At 55.3% G+C, this 17,588-nt stretch overlaps 1 protein-coding gene across 1 annotated transcript; it reads left to right on the top strand.

The window, feature by feature from the left end:
• The first annotated feature begins 1,150 nt into the window (after positions 1–1,150).
• On the top strand, positions 1,151–11,688 carry LOC140075828 (ATP-dependent RNA helicase DDX18-like). The gene is given in 16 exon segments (XM_072122180.1): positions 1,151–1,204; positions 1,276–1,364; positions 2,456–2,524; positions 2,687–2,875; positions 2,954–3,013; positions 3,016–3,088; positions 7,871–7,971; positions 8,053–8,252; positions 8,363–8,477; positions 8,563–8,702; positions 9,214–9,375; positions 9,463–9,615; positions 9,689–9,802; positions 9,890–9,946; positions 10,727–10,904; positions 11,128–11,688. Coding segments are annotated over 13 exon segments (1,518 nt in total). The 5' UTR covers positions 1,151–1,204; positions 1,276–1,364; positions 2,456–2,524; positions 2,687–2,862; the 3' UTR covers positions 11,280–11,688.
• The last annotated feature ends 5,900 nt before the right edge of the window (positions 11,689–17,588 follow it).

Below are 17,588 nucleotides of genomic sequence, written 5' to 3'. Positions count from 1 at the left end.
AGGGGGGGGGAGAGAGAGAGCGAGGGGGAGAGGGGGGGAGAGAGAGAGGGGGGGGGGAGAGAGAGAGCGAGGGGGGAGAGGGGGGGGAGAGAGAGCGGGGGGAGAGGGGGGGGAGAGAGAGAGCGGGGGGGAGAGGGGGGGGGGAGAGAGACAGCGAGGGGGGAGAGGGGGGGGGAGAGAGAGAGCGAGGGGGGAGAGGGGGGGGGAGAGAGAGAGCGAGGGGGGAGAGGGGGGGGGGAGAGAGAGAGCGAGGGGGAGAGGGGGGGGGGAGAGAGAGAGCGAGGGGGGGGAGAGAGAGAGCGAGGGGGGAGAGGGGGGGGAGAGAGAGAGCGAGGGGGGAGAGGGGGGGAGAGAGAGAGCGGAGGGGGGAGAGGGGGGGGGGAGAGAGAGAGCGAGGGGGGGGGAGAGAGAGAGCGAGGGAGGGGGGAGAGGGGGGGGGAGAGAGAGAGCGAGGGGGGAGAGGGGGGGGGAGAGAGAGAGCGAGGGGGAGAGGGGGGGGAGAGAGAGAGCGAGGGGGGAGAGGGGGGGAGAGGGGGGGATAGAGAGAGCGAGGGGGAGAGGGGGGGATAGAGAGAGCGAGGGGGGGGAGGGGGGGGAGAGAGAGAGCGAGGGGGAGAGGGGGGGGGGGGGAGAGGGGGGGGGGGGAGAGAGAGAGGGGGGGGGGAGAGAGAGAGCGAGGGGGAGAGGGGGGGGAGAGAGAGAGCGAGGGGGGAGAGGGGGGGGGGAGAGAGAGAGCGAGGGGGAGAGGGGGGGGGAGAGAGAGAGAGCGAGGGGGGAGAGGGGGGGGAGAGAGAGAGAGCGAGGGGGGAGAGGGGGGGGGAGAGGGGGGGGGAGAGAGAGAGCGAGGGGGAGAGGGGGGGGAGAGAGAGAGCGAGGGGGGAGAGGGGGGGGAGAGAGAGAGAGCGAGGGGGGAGGGGGGGGAGAGAGAGAGCGAGGGGGGAGAGGGGGGGAGAGAGAGAGAGCGAGGGGGGAGCGAGGGGGAGAGGGGGGGAGAGGGAGGGAGCGAGGGGGGAAGAGAGGGAGGAGCGAGGGGATGATTGTGTGCCAGAGACCCTTGGAGCTGGGTTTATCCGGTGTCTCCGTGTTCCAGGTCTCGCAGTCGGGGAGGATGCGGTGGAGGAGACGCGCTCGGATGAGTGTAATGGAGAGATTCCTGTGACACCCGGAGACAGCAGAAGGAAGCAGCCGGAGCCTGCGGGGTCTGGTGAGGAGCGGAGGAGGCTCTGAGGCACAGGTCAGGAGAGCGTCTGATTCCTAACCATCTCTCTTTTGCAGGTGCCGCAGTGGGGGAGGAGCACGAGACCCCGGAGATTGTAAGAAGAAGAAGAAGAAGAGAAAGAAGCAGCCGGGGAGCGAGGAGTCTGGTGAGGACGGGCGGGAGTCCAGCATGAGATGTAGATGTGGTGGTAGATTCCTCTGCCCTTATCTTTAATGTATTCATCCTGAACGCAACATGAAGACTTTATTTTACTAATATGTAAATTACCTGAAGAGGCTCCTGGGGCGTGGCCGGGAGGAGGCACCTCGGGCGCAGTGTGAGAGTGCCGGGAGGAGGCATCTCGGGAGCAGTGTGAGAGTGTGCCGGGAGGAGGCATCTCGGGAGCAGTGTGAGAGTGCCGGGAGGAGGCATCTCGGGAGCAGTGTGAGAGTGCCGGGAGGAGGCATCTCGGGAGCAGTGTGAGAGTGCCGGGAGGAGGCATCTCGGGAGCAGTGTGAGAGTGTGCCGGGAGGAGGCATCTCGGGAGCAGTGTGAGAGTGTGCCGGGAGGAGGCATCTCGGGAGCAGTGTGAGAGTGTGCCGGGAGGAGGCATCTCGGGAGCAGTGTGAGAGTGTGCCGGGAGGAGGCATCTCGGGAGCAGTGTGAGAGTGTGCCGGGAGGAGGCATCTCGGGAGCAGTGTGAGAGTGTGCTGGGAGGAGGCATCTCGGGCGCAGTGTGAGAGTGCCGGGAGGAGGCATCTCGGGAGCAGTGTGAGAGTGTGCTGGGAGGAGGCATCTCGGGCGTAGTGTGAGAGTGCCGGGAGGAGGCATCTCGGGCGCAGTGTGAGAGTGCCGGGAGGAGGTACCTCGGGCGCAGTGTGAGAGTGCCGGGAGGAGGTACCTCGGGGGCAGTGTGAGAGTGCCGGGAGGAGGTACCTCGGGGGCAGTGTGAGAGTGCCGGGAGGAGGTACCTCGGGGGCAGTGTGAGAGTGCCGGGAGGAGGTACCTCGGGGGGCAGTGTGAGAGTGCCGGGAGGAGGTACCTCGGGGGCAGTGTGAGAGTGCCGGGAGGAGGTACCTCGGGGGCAGTGTGAGAGTGCCGGGAGGAGGTACCTCGGGGGCAGTGTGAGAGTGCCGGGAGGAGGTACCTCGGGGGCAGTGTGAGAGTGCCGGGAGGAGGAGGCGGGAGGGAGGGAGGCGGCATCTCGGGGGCAGGTCACAGAGTGCATCTGATCCCTAACTGTCTCTTTTTTTGCAGGTGCCGCAGTGGGAGAGACCCCCGGTAAGAAGAAGAAGAGAAAGAAGCAGCCGGAGAGCGAGGAGTCTGGTAAGGAGGAGCGGGAATCTACCATGAGATGTAGATATGATGGTAGATTCCTCTGCCCTAATCTGTAATATAATTATCCTGGAACACGACTTGTTATAAACTGTAACGACTACGCATGTGACTGCGAGATATCAATCATGTGATGTTGCTTCTTCACTGTAGATGTAAAGCGACCTAAGAATGACGAGGAGGAGCCGGAGGCAGGAGATGGTGAGGAAGAGGAGGAGCCGGAGGCAGGAGATGGTGAGGAAGAGGAGGAGCCGGAGGCAGGAGATGGTGAGGAAGAGGAGAAGCCGGAGGCAGGAGATGGTGAGGAAGAGGAGAGGCCAGGACTACCCATGGGACTGACAGGTAAGTGCCCCAGCTATTACCTCCTGTGGTGCTGGGGTTGTCTGGCCTCGGGGTTAATGACCTTTGCTCTATACTTAGGGGCGTTTGAGGACACGGCCTTCTCCTCCCTGGCCGACCTGGTGAATGAGAACACACTGAAGCCATCACAGAGATGGGGTTCACTCACATGACGGAAATCCAGCATAAAACCATCCGACCTCTCCTAGAGGGCAGGTGAGGGGTAGAACATACAGTATGGGGGTCTGTATATGTGTAGTATGTGGGGTACATGGGGAGAGCACCTGATTCTGTGTATGTGAATCACGACTGCAACAGAAAGTGGATCGGCCTCAGGACTTCATCCTGGTGTCTGGGTATGTACAGCGCCCCCTGCACAGGCATGATGGAAGTGGCAAGGAGTGGTATATACTGGGGGGGAGGGGAATGTGCTGGATACAGATATACTGGGGAGAGTGTTCTGGTTTCAGATATACTGGGGGGGGGGGGCAGTGTGTTGGATATGTATATACAGGGGGCAGTGTGCTGGACACGTATATATACTCTGGGGAGTGTGCTGGACACGTATATATACTCTGGGGAGTGTGCTGGACACGTATATATACACTCTGGGGAGTGTGCTGGACACGTATATATACACTCTGGGAGTGTGCTGGACACGTATATATACACTCTGGGGAGTGTGCTGGATACGTATATATACTCTGGGGAGTGTGCTGGATACGTATATATACTCTGGGGAGTGTGCTGGATGCACATGTGTCCTCTGGGGAGTGTGCTGGATGCACATGTGTCCTCTGGGGAGTGTGCTGGATGCACATGTGTCCTCTGGGGAGTGTGCTGGATGCACATGTGTCCTCTGGGGAGTGTGCTGGATGCACATGTGTCCTCTGGGGAGTGTGCTGGATGCACATGTGTCTCTGGGGAGTGTGCTGGATGCACATGTGTCCTCTGGGGAGTGTGCTGGATGCACATGTGTCCTCTGGGGAGTGGGGCTGGGCGCGCATGTGTCCTCTGGGGAGTGGGCTTGGGCGCGCATGTGTCCTCTGGGGGAGTGGGGCTTGGGCGCGCATGTGTCCTCTGGGGAGTGGGCTTGGGCGCGCATGTGTCCTCTGGGGAGTGGGCTTGGGCGCGCATGTGTCCTCTGGGGAGTGGGCTTGGGCGCGCAGTGTCCTCTGGGGAGTGGGCTTGGGCGCGCATGTGTCCTCTGGGGAGTGGGCTTGGGCGCGCATGTGTCCTCTGGGGAGTGGGCTTGGGCGCGCATGTGTCCTCTGGGGAGTGGGCTTGGGCGCGCATGTGTCCTCTGGGGAGTGGGCTTGGGCGCGCATGTGTCCTCTGGGGAGTGGGGCTTGGGCGCGCATGTGTCCTCTGGGGAGTGGGCTTGGCGCGCATGTGTCCTCTGGGGAGTGGGCTTGGGCGCGCATGTGTCCTCTGGGGAGTGGGCTTGGGCGCGCATGTGTCCTCTGGGGAGTGGGCTTGGGCGCGCATGTGTCCTCTGGGGAGTGGGCTTGGGCGCGCATGTGTCCTCTGGGGAGTGGGCTTGGGCGCGCATGTGTCCTCTGGGGAGTGGGCTTGGGCGCGCATGTGTCCTCTGGGGAGTGGGCTTGGGCGCGCATGTGTCCTCTGGGGAGTGGGCTTGGGCGCGCATGTGTCCTCTGGGGAGTGGGGCTTGGGCGCGCATGTGTCCTCTGGGGAGTGGGGCTTGGGCGCGCATGTGTCCTCTGGGAGTGGGCTTGGCTGTGTCCTCTGGGAGTGGGGCTTGGGCGCGCATGTGTCCTCTGGGGAGTGGGCTTGGGCGCGCATGTGTCCTCTGGGGAGTGGGCTTGGGCGCGCATGTGTCCTCTGGGGAGTGGGCTTGGGCGCGCATGTGTCCTCTGGGGAGTGGGCTTGGGCGCGCATGTGTCCTCTGGGGAGTGGGCTTGGGCGCGCATGTGTCCTCTGGGGAGTGGGCTTGGGCGCGCATGTGTCCTCTGGGGAGTGGGCTTGGGCGCGCATGTGTCCTCTGGGGAGTGGGCTTGGGCGCGCATGTGTCCTCTGGGGAGTGGGCTTGGGCGCGCATGTGTCCTCTGGGGAGTGGGCTTGGGCGCGCATGTGTCCTCTGGGGAGTGGGCTTGGGCGCGCATGTGTCCTCTGGGGAGTGGGCTTGGGCGCGCATGTGTCCTCTGGGGAGTGGGCTTGGGCGCGCATGTGTCCTCTGGGGAGTGGGCTTGGGCGCGCATGTGTCCTCTGGGGAGTGGGCTTGGGCGCGCATGTGTCCTCTGGGGAGTGGGCTTGGGCGCGCATGTGTCCTCTGGGGAGTGGGCTTGGGCGCGCATGTGTCCTCTGGGGAGTGGGCTTGGGCGCGCATGTGTCCTCTGGGGAGTGGGCTTGGGCGCGCATGTGTCCTCTGGGGAGTGGGCTTGGGCGCGCATGTGTCCTCTGGGGAGTGGGCTTGGGCGCGCATGTGTCCTCTGGGGAGTGGGCTTGGGCGCGCATGTGTCCTCTGGGGAGTGGGCTTGGGCGCGCATGTGTCCTCTGGGGAGTGGGCTTGGGCGCGCATGTGTCCTCTGGGGAGTGGGCTTGGGCGCGCATGTGTCCTCTGGGGAGTGGGCTTGGGCGCGCATGTGTCCTCTGGGGAGTGGGCTTGGGCGCGCATGTGTCCTCTGGGGAGTGGGCTTGGGCGCGCATGTGTCCTCTGGGGAGTGGGCTTGGGCGCGCATGTGTCCTCTGGGGAGTGGGCTTGGGCGCGCATGTGTCCTCTGGGGAGTGGGCTTGGGCGCGCATGTGTCCTCTGGGGAGTGGGCTTGGGCGCGCATGTGTCCTCTGGGGAGTGGGCTTGGGCGCGCATGTGTCCTCTGGGGAGTGGGCTTGGGCGCGCATGTGTCCTCTGGGGAGTGGGCTTGGGCGCGCATGTGTCCTCTGGGGAGTGGGCTTGGGCGCGCATGTGTCCTCTGGGGAGTGGGCTTGGGCGCACATGTGTCCTCTGGGGAGTGGGCTGGGCGCACATGTGTCCTCTGGGGAGTGGGCTGGGCGCACATGTGTCCTCTGGGGAGTGGGCTGGGCGCACATGTGTCCTCTGGGGAGTGGGCTGGGCGCACATGTGTCCTCTGGGGAGTGGGCTGGGCGCACATGTGTCCTCTGGGGAGTGGGCTGGGCGCGCATGTGTCCTCTGGGGAGTGGGCTTGGGCGCGCATATATACTGGGGGGCTGGAAATTATTCAGACCCCTTTTACAATGTTCACACTTTGTTTAATTGCAGGCAATTCGTAAGATCAATAAAGTTATTTTATGCCCAGTAGTGGGCCTGTACTGTATTGGTATTTGGCTGCCACTGTTTCAAGTTTCCTAAAGTTGACCTATTTAAGTAGGTCCTATCTTAAGACTTTCCCCTTTGTGATGAGTTGCCTGTTTAGTGTCACTTTTGTGACCTTTTGTGGTGTGAGACTTTTTAGTCCCAAATTGTAGCTCCTAAAAGTAAGTTTGGGTCTGGCGCGCTCTGTTTTGGGACTTCTTAGGTGTAAGAATGGGACATTTTTGTAACCCAAAAAGTTTCACTGAACAAACATCTGGGCTACATAGATAAATCCGATCACTTCATTATACCCTGGAGGCAGCTACCATGGGAGCGCTGCTCGATTCTGTGCCTAAAAAGTCTCAAAAAAAAAAAAAAAAGTAATAGGAGTGATACATGTCCCCCATTGTCAGAAGGTTCGGCCCAGTCTGAGGTCCGGAGCCTCTGGAAGAGGTTCTGATCCAGGATATCTCTGTACTTGGCCGCATTCATCTTTCCCTCCATTACACCCAGTGGTCGTGTCCCGCCCATAGCCTGATGCTGCTCCCCCCATAGCCTGATGCTGCTCCCCCCAGTATTGGGAACTGTCCCCCCCCCATAGCCTGATGCTGCCCCCCCATGTGTCACTGCTGGGATTGTATTTGGCAGGTGATGAGTGGCGCCGGGTTTTCTCCAGCGCTTAGAATTTACACCAGAAAGTTCAATCTTCATCTCATCAGAGCAGAGAATCTTATTCCTCATAGTCCGGATACTTCTTGTGTTTTTGCACACTGTATGCGGCTTTCATATGTCTTACACTGAGGAGAAGCTTCCAGACTCTGCCATAAAGCCCCGACTGCTGGAGGCTGCAGGGATAGGAGACTCCCATCTCCCTCCTGCATCTCTGGGGCTCAGACACAGGGATCCCGGGGTCTTATTTACTTCTCATAAAGGTTCTTCTCCCAGGATTAATTAGTTTGGCTGGACAGCCAGGGAGCAGAAGAGTTGTGGTCGTCCCAAACGTCTTCCATTTAATCATTATGGAGGCCACTGTGCTCTTAGGAAACTTGAGCTCTGCCGAAAATCTTTTGTAACCTTGGCCACATCTGTGCCTTGCCACAATCCTGTCTCTGAGCTCCTTGGGCAGTTCCTTAGATCTCATGATTCTCATGTGCTCTAACATGGACTGTGAGCTATGAGGTCTTATATAGACAGGTGTGAGGACTTTTGATTATGGAGTTGAACCATCTCAAGGAGGATCAGAAGGAAATGCACAGCATGTGAGTTACATATCAGTCACGATACAAGGGCTGAATACTTTCCATGCCCATTATATATACATGGTGTGTGCATGTGGACCGGGGGGGGGGGGGGGGGGGTCAGTATATACCTAGTGTACACGTCCTTGCTGCAGTGGGGGAGGGGGTGTACATGTCATGGTGTAAGTATACATGACAGGGTGTGAGTATATGTGGCAGGGGGTGAACGTGGCGGTGGTGTACGAGGCGGAGTGCTAGTATATATGGCGGGGGTGTACGTGACGTGGTGTACGAGGCGGAGTGCTAGTATATGTGGCGGTGGTGTACGAGGCGGAGTGCTAGTATATGTGGCGGGGGTGTACGTGGCGGTGGTGTACGAGGCGGAGTGCTAGTATATATGGCGGGGTGTACGTGACGTGGTGTGAGTATATGTGGCAGGGCGGCTATATACCTTGTGTACACATCATACAGTTACCGCTGATGTTGCAGGGACGTCCTGGCGGCCGCTCGCACCGGTAGCGGTAAGACTCTCGCCTTCCTGATCCCGGCCATAGAACTGGTCTACAAGCTGAAGTTCATGCCCCGAAATGGTGAGTTGGGTGGTGTTTTGGGTGGGCAGCGAGCGCCCTGGATGTCGCTCATGACAATAACTAGTTGTTTTGTGGCTGTAGGTACTGGGGTCCTCATCTTGTCCCCCACCCGGGAGTTGGCAATGCAGACGTATGGGGTTGTGAAGGAGTTAATGGCGCATCACGTTCACACCTATGGACTGATCATGGGCGGCAGCAACCGCTCAGCAGAAGCGCAGAAGCTGGCCAATGGGATCAACATAGTGGTAGCCACGCCCGGGAGGCTGCTGGACCACATGCAGGTGAGCCTCTGTCCAGGTGACCCCCCGGGGGGGGTGGGATCCTAGCCGTGTGACCTGACATTGGAGGGGAGACACTGTGCCGCCATGTTGATATCTGTTTCCTCCTGCAGAACACGCCTGGATTCATGTACAAGAACCTGCAGTGTCTGGTCATTGACGAGGCTGACCGCATCCTGGAAGTCGGATTTGAACAGGAAATGAAGCAGATCATTAACCTGTTACCAAGTGAGTGACCTGCTGGGGGCGCCGGTGCTGGGGGAGATTAGTCTATGGCAGAATGTAGAGCATCCATCATGTCTCTTCTCTGCAGAACGCCGCCAGACCATGCTGTTCTCTGCCACCCAGACCCGCAAGGTGGAGGACCTGGCCCGCGTCTCCCTGAAGAAGGAGCCGCTCTATGTGGGTGTGGATGACAACAAGGATACGGCCACTGTGGAGGGTCTGGAGCAGGTAAGGCCAGGATTCCCCCGGGGGTTGCAGTGTGTGTGGGAGGGGGAAGGGATTCTCCTGGGGGTGTTGCAGTGTGGGGGGGGGGGAAGGGTTTCCCCTGGGGGTGTTGAAGTGGGGGGGAGGATTCTCCTGGGGGTGTTGCAGTGTGTGGGGGGGGGAAGGGTTTCCCCTGGGTGTTGCAGTGTGGGGGGGGGGGAAGGGTTTCCCCTGGGGGTGTTGCAGTGTGGGGGGGGGGGGGGAAGGGTTTCCCCTGGGGGTGTTGAAGTGGGGGGGGGGGGATTCTCCTGGGGGTGTTGAAGTGGGGGGGGGGGATTCTCCTGGGGGTGTTGAAGTGGGGGGGGGGGGATTCTCCTGGGGGTGTTGCAGTGTGGGGGGGAAGGGATTCCCCTGGGGGTGTTGCAGTGGGGGGGGGGAGGGATTCTCCCAGGCCTTGCTGTGGAGGGAGGATCCCCTGTGGTTGGAATTGGGGTGGCTTCTCTTAGGGGTGGAGCCTCAGTATCGTCTCTTTTAGGGGTATGTGGTCTGTCCCTCGGAGAAGCGCTTTCTGTTACTCTTCACCTTCCTGAAGAAGAATCGTAAGAAGAAGATGATGGTTTTCTTCTCGTCCTGCAAGTCGGTGAAGTTCCACTACGAGCTGCTTAACTACATCGACCTGCCCGTCATGGCCATTCATGTGCGTACCCTGCGCCCCCCCCCCCCCCCCTGTGTTTCCCCCACACTTTTTCTTTGAGCGTCCATTCACCTCCCGTTTCTGGTACAGGGGAAGCAGAAGCAGACAAAGCGCACGACCACCTTCTTCCAGTTCTGTAACGCAGACTCGGGGATCCTCCTGTGCACGGATGTGGCGGCCCGAGGGCTGGATATCCCAGAGGTGGACTGGATTGTGCAGTACGATCCCCCCGATGACCCCAAGGTAAGTGCCCCCTGCATTGTGTGTGGTCATGAGGGGATGACTATGAGGAGTGATGACTGCTGGTCCGTTACAGGAATACATCCACAGAGTGGGCCGCACAGCGCGGGGGATTGATGGCCGGGGTCACGCCTTACTCATCCTGCGGCCGGAGGAGCTGGGATTCCTGCGATACCTAAAACAAGCCAAGGTGAGTGTGGGGCCTCTGGGAACATGGCAGCTGCGCCCCCGCAGACGTCCCTCGCGCTCATCCCCATTGTGTGTCTTTCTGTTTTAGGTGCCACTCAGTGAATTTGAGTTTTCCTGGAGCAAGATCTCAGACATCCAGTCTCAGGTAACAACCTCTCCTCTATGGTTGATGGGTGGTGACTGCTGCTCCTTTCGGGGTGGCGGCTTTTCTGTGGGTGTCAAGTGATGGCTAATACTCCTTCATGGGTGACGCTTTCTCCTCGGCGGGCGGCCCGTTCTTCTCTATGGGTGATGTGTTCTCCGCGGTGGGTTAGGGCTTTTCTTCAGTGGTCGCTCCTCTATCGGTAACGCTTTCTCCTCGGCGGGGGTTGCATTCTTCTCGGCGGTTTATGACTTGTCCTCGGTGGCCGCTCTTCTGTGGGTGGTGTGTTCTCCTGGGCGGGGGAGGTGGGTTAGGGCTCCGCTGCTGCTCCTCTATGGGTGACGTGTGCTCCTCGGCAGGTGCCGCTTTCTTCTCTATGGGTGACGTGTGCTCCTCGGCAGGTGCGGCTTTCTTCTTTATGGGGGATGTGTGCTCCTTGGCGGGTGGTGCTTTCTTCTTTATGGGGGATGTGTGCTCCTCGGCGGATGGCGCTTTCTTCTCTATGGGTGACGCGTGCTCATCGGCGGGTGCGGCTTTCTTCTTTATGGGTGACGTGTGCTCATCGGCGGATGGTGCTTTCTTCTCTATGGGTGACGTGTGCTCCTTGGCAGGCGGTGCTTTCTTTATGGGTGACGTGTGCTCCCCGGCGGGTGGTGGGTTGGGGCCTCTCCTAAGTGGCCGCTCCTCTATGGGTGACGCCTTCTTTTCTGCGGCTGCACCCTGTGGGCAGTGGGGGGACAACTGGTGGGTTCTTGCATGTGTCACACTGTCGTTTCTTTCCAGTTGGAGAAGTTGATAGAGAAGAATTATTACCTGCACAAGTCGGCGCAGGAGGCGTACAAGGCGTACATCCGGGCATATGACTCGCACTCCCACAAGCAGATCTTTGATGTCAACACCTTGAATTTGCAGAAGGTCTGCCTGTCGTTTGGCTTCACGATTCCTCCATTTGTTGACATCAGTATCCTTCACCAGTTGCTGCTCACTGTCAAGAGGGGAGGAGCTTCATACTATCATGTACATGGGCTCCTCCCATATAGTGTTATGGGGCGGGGCTTTGGATAGTGATGTACATGTAGCTCCTCCCTCAGCGTTGTCACATGGGTGGGGCTTTGGATAATGATGTACATAAGTCCGATTATTTTGTTGTGGCACACTTTTCTTCCTTAACCCTTTATCCTCAGATGTGAACCACGGCGGTGGGAAAAAATTCCAAAAGCGTGCAGGGAGCGGTGGTGGATATGGATATCAGAACCCTAAGGCTCAGCACAAAGCCAAGATCTTCAAACATGTCAATAGGGCGGGCCGCAGCGACGGGAGGCAGTTCTCACGATAATTGGGTTCATCACGAAAATTTCTGCGCTGCAGGTCCTGCCATCCGTCACCTCTTCCCTGGGGCGGTGCTGGGTCAGGGTCCTGCCACTTGTCAACTCTCTGGTCTGAAGGGGGTGTTGTCCTGGGTCAGGGACCTGCCACCTCTCGCCTGGTGAGGGGGGGAGCCTGGGTCACTGTCCTGCCACCCGTCACCTCTCGCCGGGGGGTAGCTAGGTCAGTGCCCTGCCTCTGTCACCTCTTACTTGGAGGGGACGGGGGGATTGTCGGGTCAGGGTCCAGCTCATCTCACTTGTTCTCCGGACTTGCCCATCCTGCGTGAGGTGGAGCTAAGAGTCATGTGACACAGAAGTATACTTGTGGGGTAATAGGGGTGTTTCTTCCATGTCATGTGATGTATATCTATTAAAGGGACCGTGTTTATACAAATTAGTGTGAAATGTCTTTTTCCATGACGTCCCCCATGACGGCCCACCTGGAGGATTACCCCTTGACCTATGCAGGGACAGGAAGAAGAGAGGTTAAATGTCCCTCCCCTTGCATCCCTCTCCAGTGTTCTTCCTGTCCCTGCACAGGCAGGGGGAAGAGAGGGTCCCTCTTTTTCTCATCTCCTTAGGGGGGTGGGAGTGGAGGGGGACGCCTTAAAGAGGCGCGGTACCTGGTACTAAGATCCTCTCCTCTCCTGGCCTTGATCGATCTCCTTCCTGGCTGACATCGTGGAGAGGTATTTGGTGCAATCCCTGCGGTCCTGCGACGATCTACGGCAGCACCACATGTTCCGGCTCCCGATGGTGAAACGCAGCCGCGTTCCACCAACCCTGATGACGACTTCCGGTTATGCGTTCCACTGGTCCCGATGACGACTTCCGGTTTTGCGTTCCACTGGTCCCGATGACGACTTCCGGTTTTGCGTTCCACTAGGCCAGATGACGACTTCCGGTCCGGGCGTCGCACCGGAAGTGACGCGAACCTTCACGTCATTGGCGTTCGGGAGTCAGGAGCGTGGAGCGGTGAGTTTAAAAAGCAGAGAGTCTGCTAGAGACTTCTCTTGCTTCTGAGACGACCGCAGGTGGTTTTGCAGACCTAAGTGTGTCACAGGCGCAGGTTAGTGAAACGCATGGTGGCAGATTGCTTATCCTTATCACCGCTCCACTCACACCTCTACCTCCTCCCTTGTCCACAGGCAGTATGGACCCAGTCCCCCTTCCTCAGATATCTGTAATTAAGGGGGTTTTGAGGGTGGAACGTCGGAGGGGGACCCTGTATATATATATATATACATCCCCTATGCTTCCTCGTGTTTTTTTCTTCTCACATCCAGGAGAGAAAAGATAAAGAGAAGAAAGAGGAAAAGAAGGAAGACAAGTCAAAGACTAAGACCCTTCCATCTCGTAGATGAAACATGTGTTTTAACAAACTTCCAGAATCCTATAAAAAACCGCTATGCAGAGACTGCCTTGACAGCATAATGCGGGAGGAAAAAGCATCCTTCATGGACGAGATGAGATCCATGTTTAAATCTGAAGTAAAGAGCACAGTTGCATCCCTCTTTTCCGAAGGAATTCCTCCTAAAAGGTTCAAACCCTCTGAACCTAATCCGGAGGAGATGGATTCAGACCCTGACAGGGCTTCCTGTTCCTACCAAGGCAGTGAGGAAGAACAGCTGGACAGCCAGGAACAAAAAAATGACACTAGATTCCTTTTTCCTATGGATAACCTGGACACCTTACTAAGGGCGGTCCGAGAAACGCTAAACATTGAAGAGTCCGTACAGGACGAACTCTTCGGTTGCTTAAGAGCAAAAAAGAAGAGGGTATTTCCAGTCAATGTGCTGGAGGACCTTATCCGGGAAGAGTGGAAAGATCCAGAAAAACGGCTATCAGTAGCTAGGGATTTCAGGAATAGGCTCGTGTTCGACGAGGAGAAATCAAAAAACTGGAATTCAATTCCAAAAGTGGACATCCAGGTTACAAAGATGGTTAAAAAGACCGACCTCCCCTTTGAGGATGCGACCCAACTTAAAGACCCCATGGATCGCAAATCTGACAGTGTCTTAAAGAAAACCTGGGAATCGGCAATGCTAAATCTGAAGGCAAATGTCGCATCCACATCTATCGCCAGAACAATGACCTGCTGGCTAAACGGGTTAGAGAACCAGATTATTAGCGGAACCTCGAGAGAGAAGCTTCTGGAATCTCTCCCGCTTCTAAAATTAGCAACCACTTTCATTGCAGACGCATCAGGGGAATGCGTCAGATTCTCTGCCAAAGAAGGAGCACTCTCTAACGTCGCCCGCAGAGCCCTCTGGCTCAAAGCAGTGGTCAGGAGACTTCCGATCTAAATCCAACTTATGTGGCATACCTTTTACCGGTGAGTTCCTATTTGGTCCAGAACTGGACACGATCTTGGAGAAAGCTGCAGATAGGAAAAAAGGCTTTCCAGAACCTAGACAGATAAGGCATTCATTTCGCGATTCCCGTGACAAAATTCCATCCTATCGTGGAAAAGGTAAACAAGGCAGATGGAGCTACACAAAAGGGGGTAGAGGCAGAGGTTACAATTCCTTCCAGAGTACCCAACCCTGCCCGAAAACAATGACGCCAGGGTGGGGGGAAGACTAGCTCTTTTCCCCTCTCAGTGGGAGCAAAGTATAAAGAATGCCTGGATTCTACAAGTCATACGCGACGTCTACAAGAACGAGTTGAATACCCCGCCCCCTCAAACATTTGTGACAACAAAAACATCCTCTCAGCAAATGCTTCTGCTCATGTGGGAAGAGGTTCAATCTCTACTACTCAAAAATGTAATCTCTCCTGTACCTCCCCACCATCAAAGGAAAGGGTTCTACTCTCCCCTCTTCTTAGTTCAGAAACCGAACGGAGCCTACAGGATGATCATAAACTTAAAGAATCTAAATACCCATATCAAATACAGGAGATTCAAGATGGAGTCCCTAAAATCCACAACACCATTAATCCCCAAAGGGGCAGCTCTATGCACTATAGACTTAAAAGACGCGTATTACCACGTCCCAATCCATCCCATCTCTCAAAAATTCCTAAGATTTGCCATCCGGTCCCCAGAAAACCAGGTAAGACACTTCCAATTCAGAGCTCTACCATTCGGGATCTCCTCAGCTCCCAGACTGTTTACAAAAATTATGGCAGAGGTGGTAGCGGTCCTAAGACAAAAGAACATACTACTGATCCCTTACTTAGACGATCTCCTTCTAGTCTCCAGCTCAGAAGAAATTCTGTTATCCCAGAGAGACACGACAATAGCAATCCTAAAAAACCTAGGTTGGATTAAAAATTTCGAAAAATCTCCAACCAAGCACCAAGCAAAAATTTCTGGGAATTTTGCTGGACTCAGTACATCAACACTCTCTCCTTCCAGAAGAGAAGATCAAGAATCTTACCTTACAGGTATCACTGTTCCAAAGCAGACAGAAGTGCTCAATCAGAGAGGCTATGAAACTCCTGGGCCTTCTCACGTCCTGTATAGCCGGTGTTCCCTGGGCTCAAAATCATACGAGAGATCTTCAGTATTGGATTCTTTCATCTTGGGACAAGAATCTAAACCAATTGGTGGAAGACAGTGGAAAACCTCACCAGGGGCCTAAAATGGAGCAGTTGGCCAGTAACATCCATCTTGACAGATGCAAGCAAGACAGGTTGGGGAGCAAAACTTCCAGGAAAACTGGTCCAAGGTCAATGGTCCCAGTCAGAAATAAACAGGTCATCAAATTACAAAGAATTGAAGGCGGTCTGGGAAACCCTGAAGGCCTGCTCAGATCAAGTACAGGGCCAAAACCTCAAAATATTATCAGACAACACGACCACAGTCGCCTATCTCAAACGCCAGGGGGGCACACAGTCCACATGTCTCCAAAAAATATCAAAAAAGATCTTTCTCTGGGCAGAAGAAAATGTCCTTTCTCTGACGGCAGTCCATCTGAAGGGGTCAGAAAACAAAGAGGCAGATTTCCTGAGCCGATACACTCTGGATCCCCACGAGTGGTGCCTAAACAAGGAAGTTTTCTCCCATTTAACCCAGAAATGGGGAATACCGCAAATAGATCTATTTGCCACCAGAGAAAACAAGAAAGCAGACCATTACTTCTTCCTGCAGAAGAATACCCCAGACTACCTTCTAGATGCCTTCTGCCACAGTTGGCACTCAAGACTAGCCTATGCCTTCCCTCCACTTCCTCTGATCTCAAGGACGGTGCAAAAAATAAGACAAGAAGACCTCAAGATTATCTTGATAGTCCCCTTCTGGCCAAACAGAAGCTGGTTCCCAGCACTGAAGAATCTGGCATTGGAAGAACCAGTTATTCTCCCTCAAAGGAAGGATCTCCTATATCAGGGGTCTGTTCATCATCCCAATCCAGAATCACTCCATCTATCAGCCTGGATCCTGAGAAACAGATGCTGAAGGCTAAGGGTCTCTCAGAAGAAGTCATTGCAACATTACAGGCAAGTAGGAAGCCAGTTACTTCAGCGATCTAGCACAAAATCTGGAAAAGATTTGTATCCTTTTGCCATCCTGAAATCCCTAATCTGTCTTCTCCTAACATACAGCAGATATTGGAGTTTCCTCAAGCTGGGTTGACCAAAGGCCTAAAGACCAGCACACTAAAGGTTCAAGTCTCAGCCCTCAGCGTCTTCTTCGACGTCTCTCTGGCTGACCATAGATGGGTAAGACGGTTTCTTAGAGCATCCACTAGACTAAGTCCTAAATGTCCTATCAGGACCCCTCCCTGGGACTTATCAATAGTCCTGAATGGCCTTATACAGGGCCCCTTCGAGCCTCTAGAGGACGCAAGCGTAAAAAATATCACCTTAAAAACTGCCTTTCTTGTTGCCATAACAACAGCTAGAAGGTTAGGAGAAATTCAAGCACTCTCCGTTAATGAACCTTACCTAAAAATTACGGATGATAGAATATCCTTGATGCTTGATCCAAATTTCCTGCCCAAAGTAACAACAGATCTTCATCGTAACCAGGAAATTATTCTCCCCTCCTTTTGCCAAAAACTTCGGGAGAAGCTAAAGGGCATACTTAATATGTGAGAAGAATAGTGCTACACTATCTCGAAATAACTAATAACTGGCGGAAAGACTCAAACTTGTTTCTTCAGTTCCAGGGCAAGAACAGAGGGAGAAAAGCGTCAAAGATCACCATCGCCCGCTGGATTAGACAGACTATCAGGGACTGTTATACTATCCAGAACTTAGAAGCTCCTACGATCCTCAAGGCCCATTCTACCAGGGCAGTAGCCACTTCCTGGGCAGAGCGAGCAGGAGCTTCCCTGGACCAAATCTGTAAAGCCGCAACCTGGTCCAGTTCCACAACCTTTGCGAAACACTACAGACTGGACTTACATTCTGCCAAGGACTTATCATTTGGTTGAAAAGTTCTACAAACAGTAGTCCCTCCCTAAAAAAAATTCCTTTTTGTTATCTGGTACATCTCCAGGTGGGCCGTCATGGGGGACGTCATGGAAAGCGAGAATTAGACTCACCGGTAGTTCGTTTTCCATCTAGTCCACCATGACGGCCTGGAATTTTTTCCCACCCTTACAAATGTTACTATGCATTTTCCTTTTTTTGCTGTATATGGAGCAACATACTAATAAACCTCTTTGCATCCTTTCTTGGTGTAATTATTTGGTAGAACACTGGCGAGGGATGCAGGGGGAGGGACATTTAACCTCTCTTCTTCCTGTCCCTGCAGAGGTCAAGGGGTAATCCTCCAGGTGGGCCGTCATGGTGGACTAGATGGAAAACGAATTACCGGTGAGTCTAATTCTCACTTTCCTGCTCCGGTTTTATAATCAACCAAAGAATATGGAAGAAAATAATCTTCCGGGTGTCAAACATCTCCATCAGGACGATGATTTCAGTACCGTTTGTTGCGGCTTTTTCACTGTTACATTCATTGTCAGAAGTCTTCAACTCTGTGCAGCACATTTCCACACTTTGCCCATAAAACACCACAGTCGCTCCCTCATGGCTCGTTCATCTGTCGCCTCAGGGCAGATGCGGCCTTGCTCCCCAGCATCCACACTTCAGTGTCTTCTTGTCCCTACACAGGTAAGATACAGTTTTCTCTCCACTCCTCCAGGAGGGGTTATTGGTGGCACGACATGGAGGGGCGGCTTGAGACCTTTATCCAGGTTCCTTAGAAACCAAAATGTGTCTGTGGTACCTTAACTGGACAATCTAATAATGGGCACATTATTAACTTGTCCAACACGGACATCTCATCCCATCCATACGCTGGAAACCCTGGAGTGGTTTATAAATTG

The sequence above is a fragment of the Engystomops pustulosus genome, chromosome 8, assembly GCF_040894005.1.
Source record: "Engystomops pustulosus chromosome 8, aEngPut4.maternal, whole genome shotgun sequence".
In the NCBI taxonomy this organism is placed as follows: domain Eukaryota; kingdom Metazoa; phylum Chordata; class Amphibia; order Anura; family Leptodactylidae; genus Engystomops; species Engystomops pustulosus.
The sequence above is the reverse complement of the archived record's forward strand: the minus strand, read 5'-3'. Positions and strand labels throughout refer to the sequence as shown.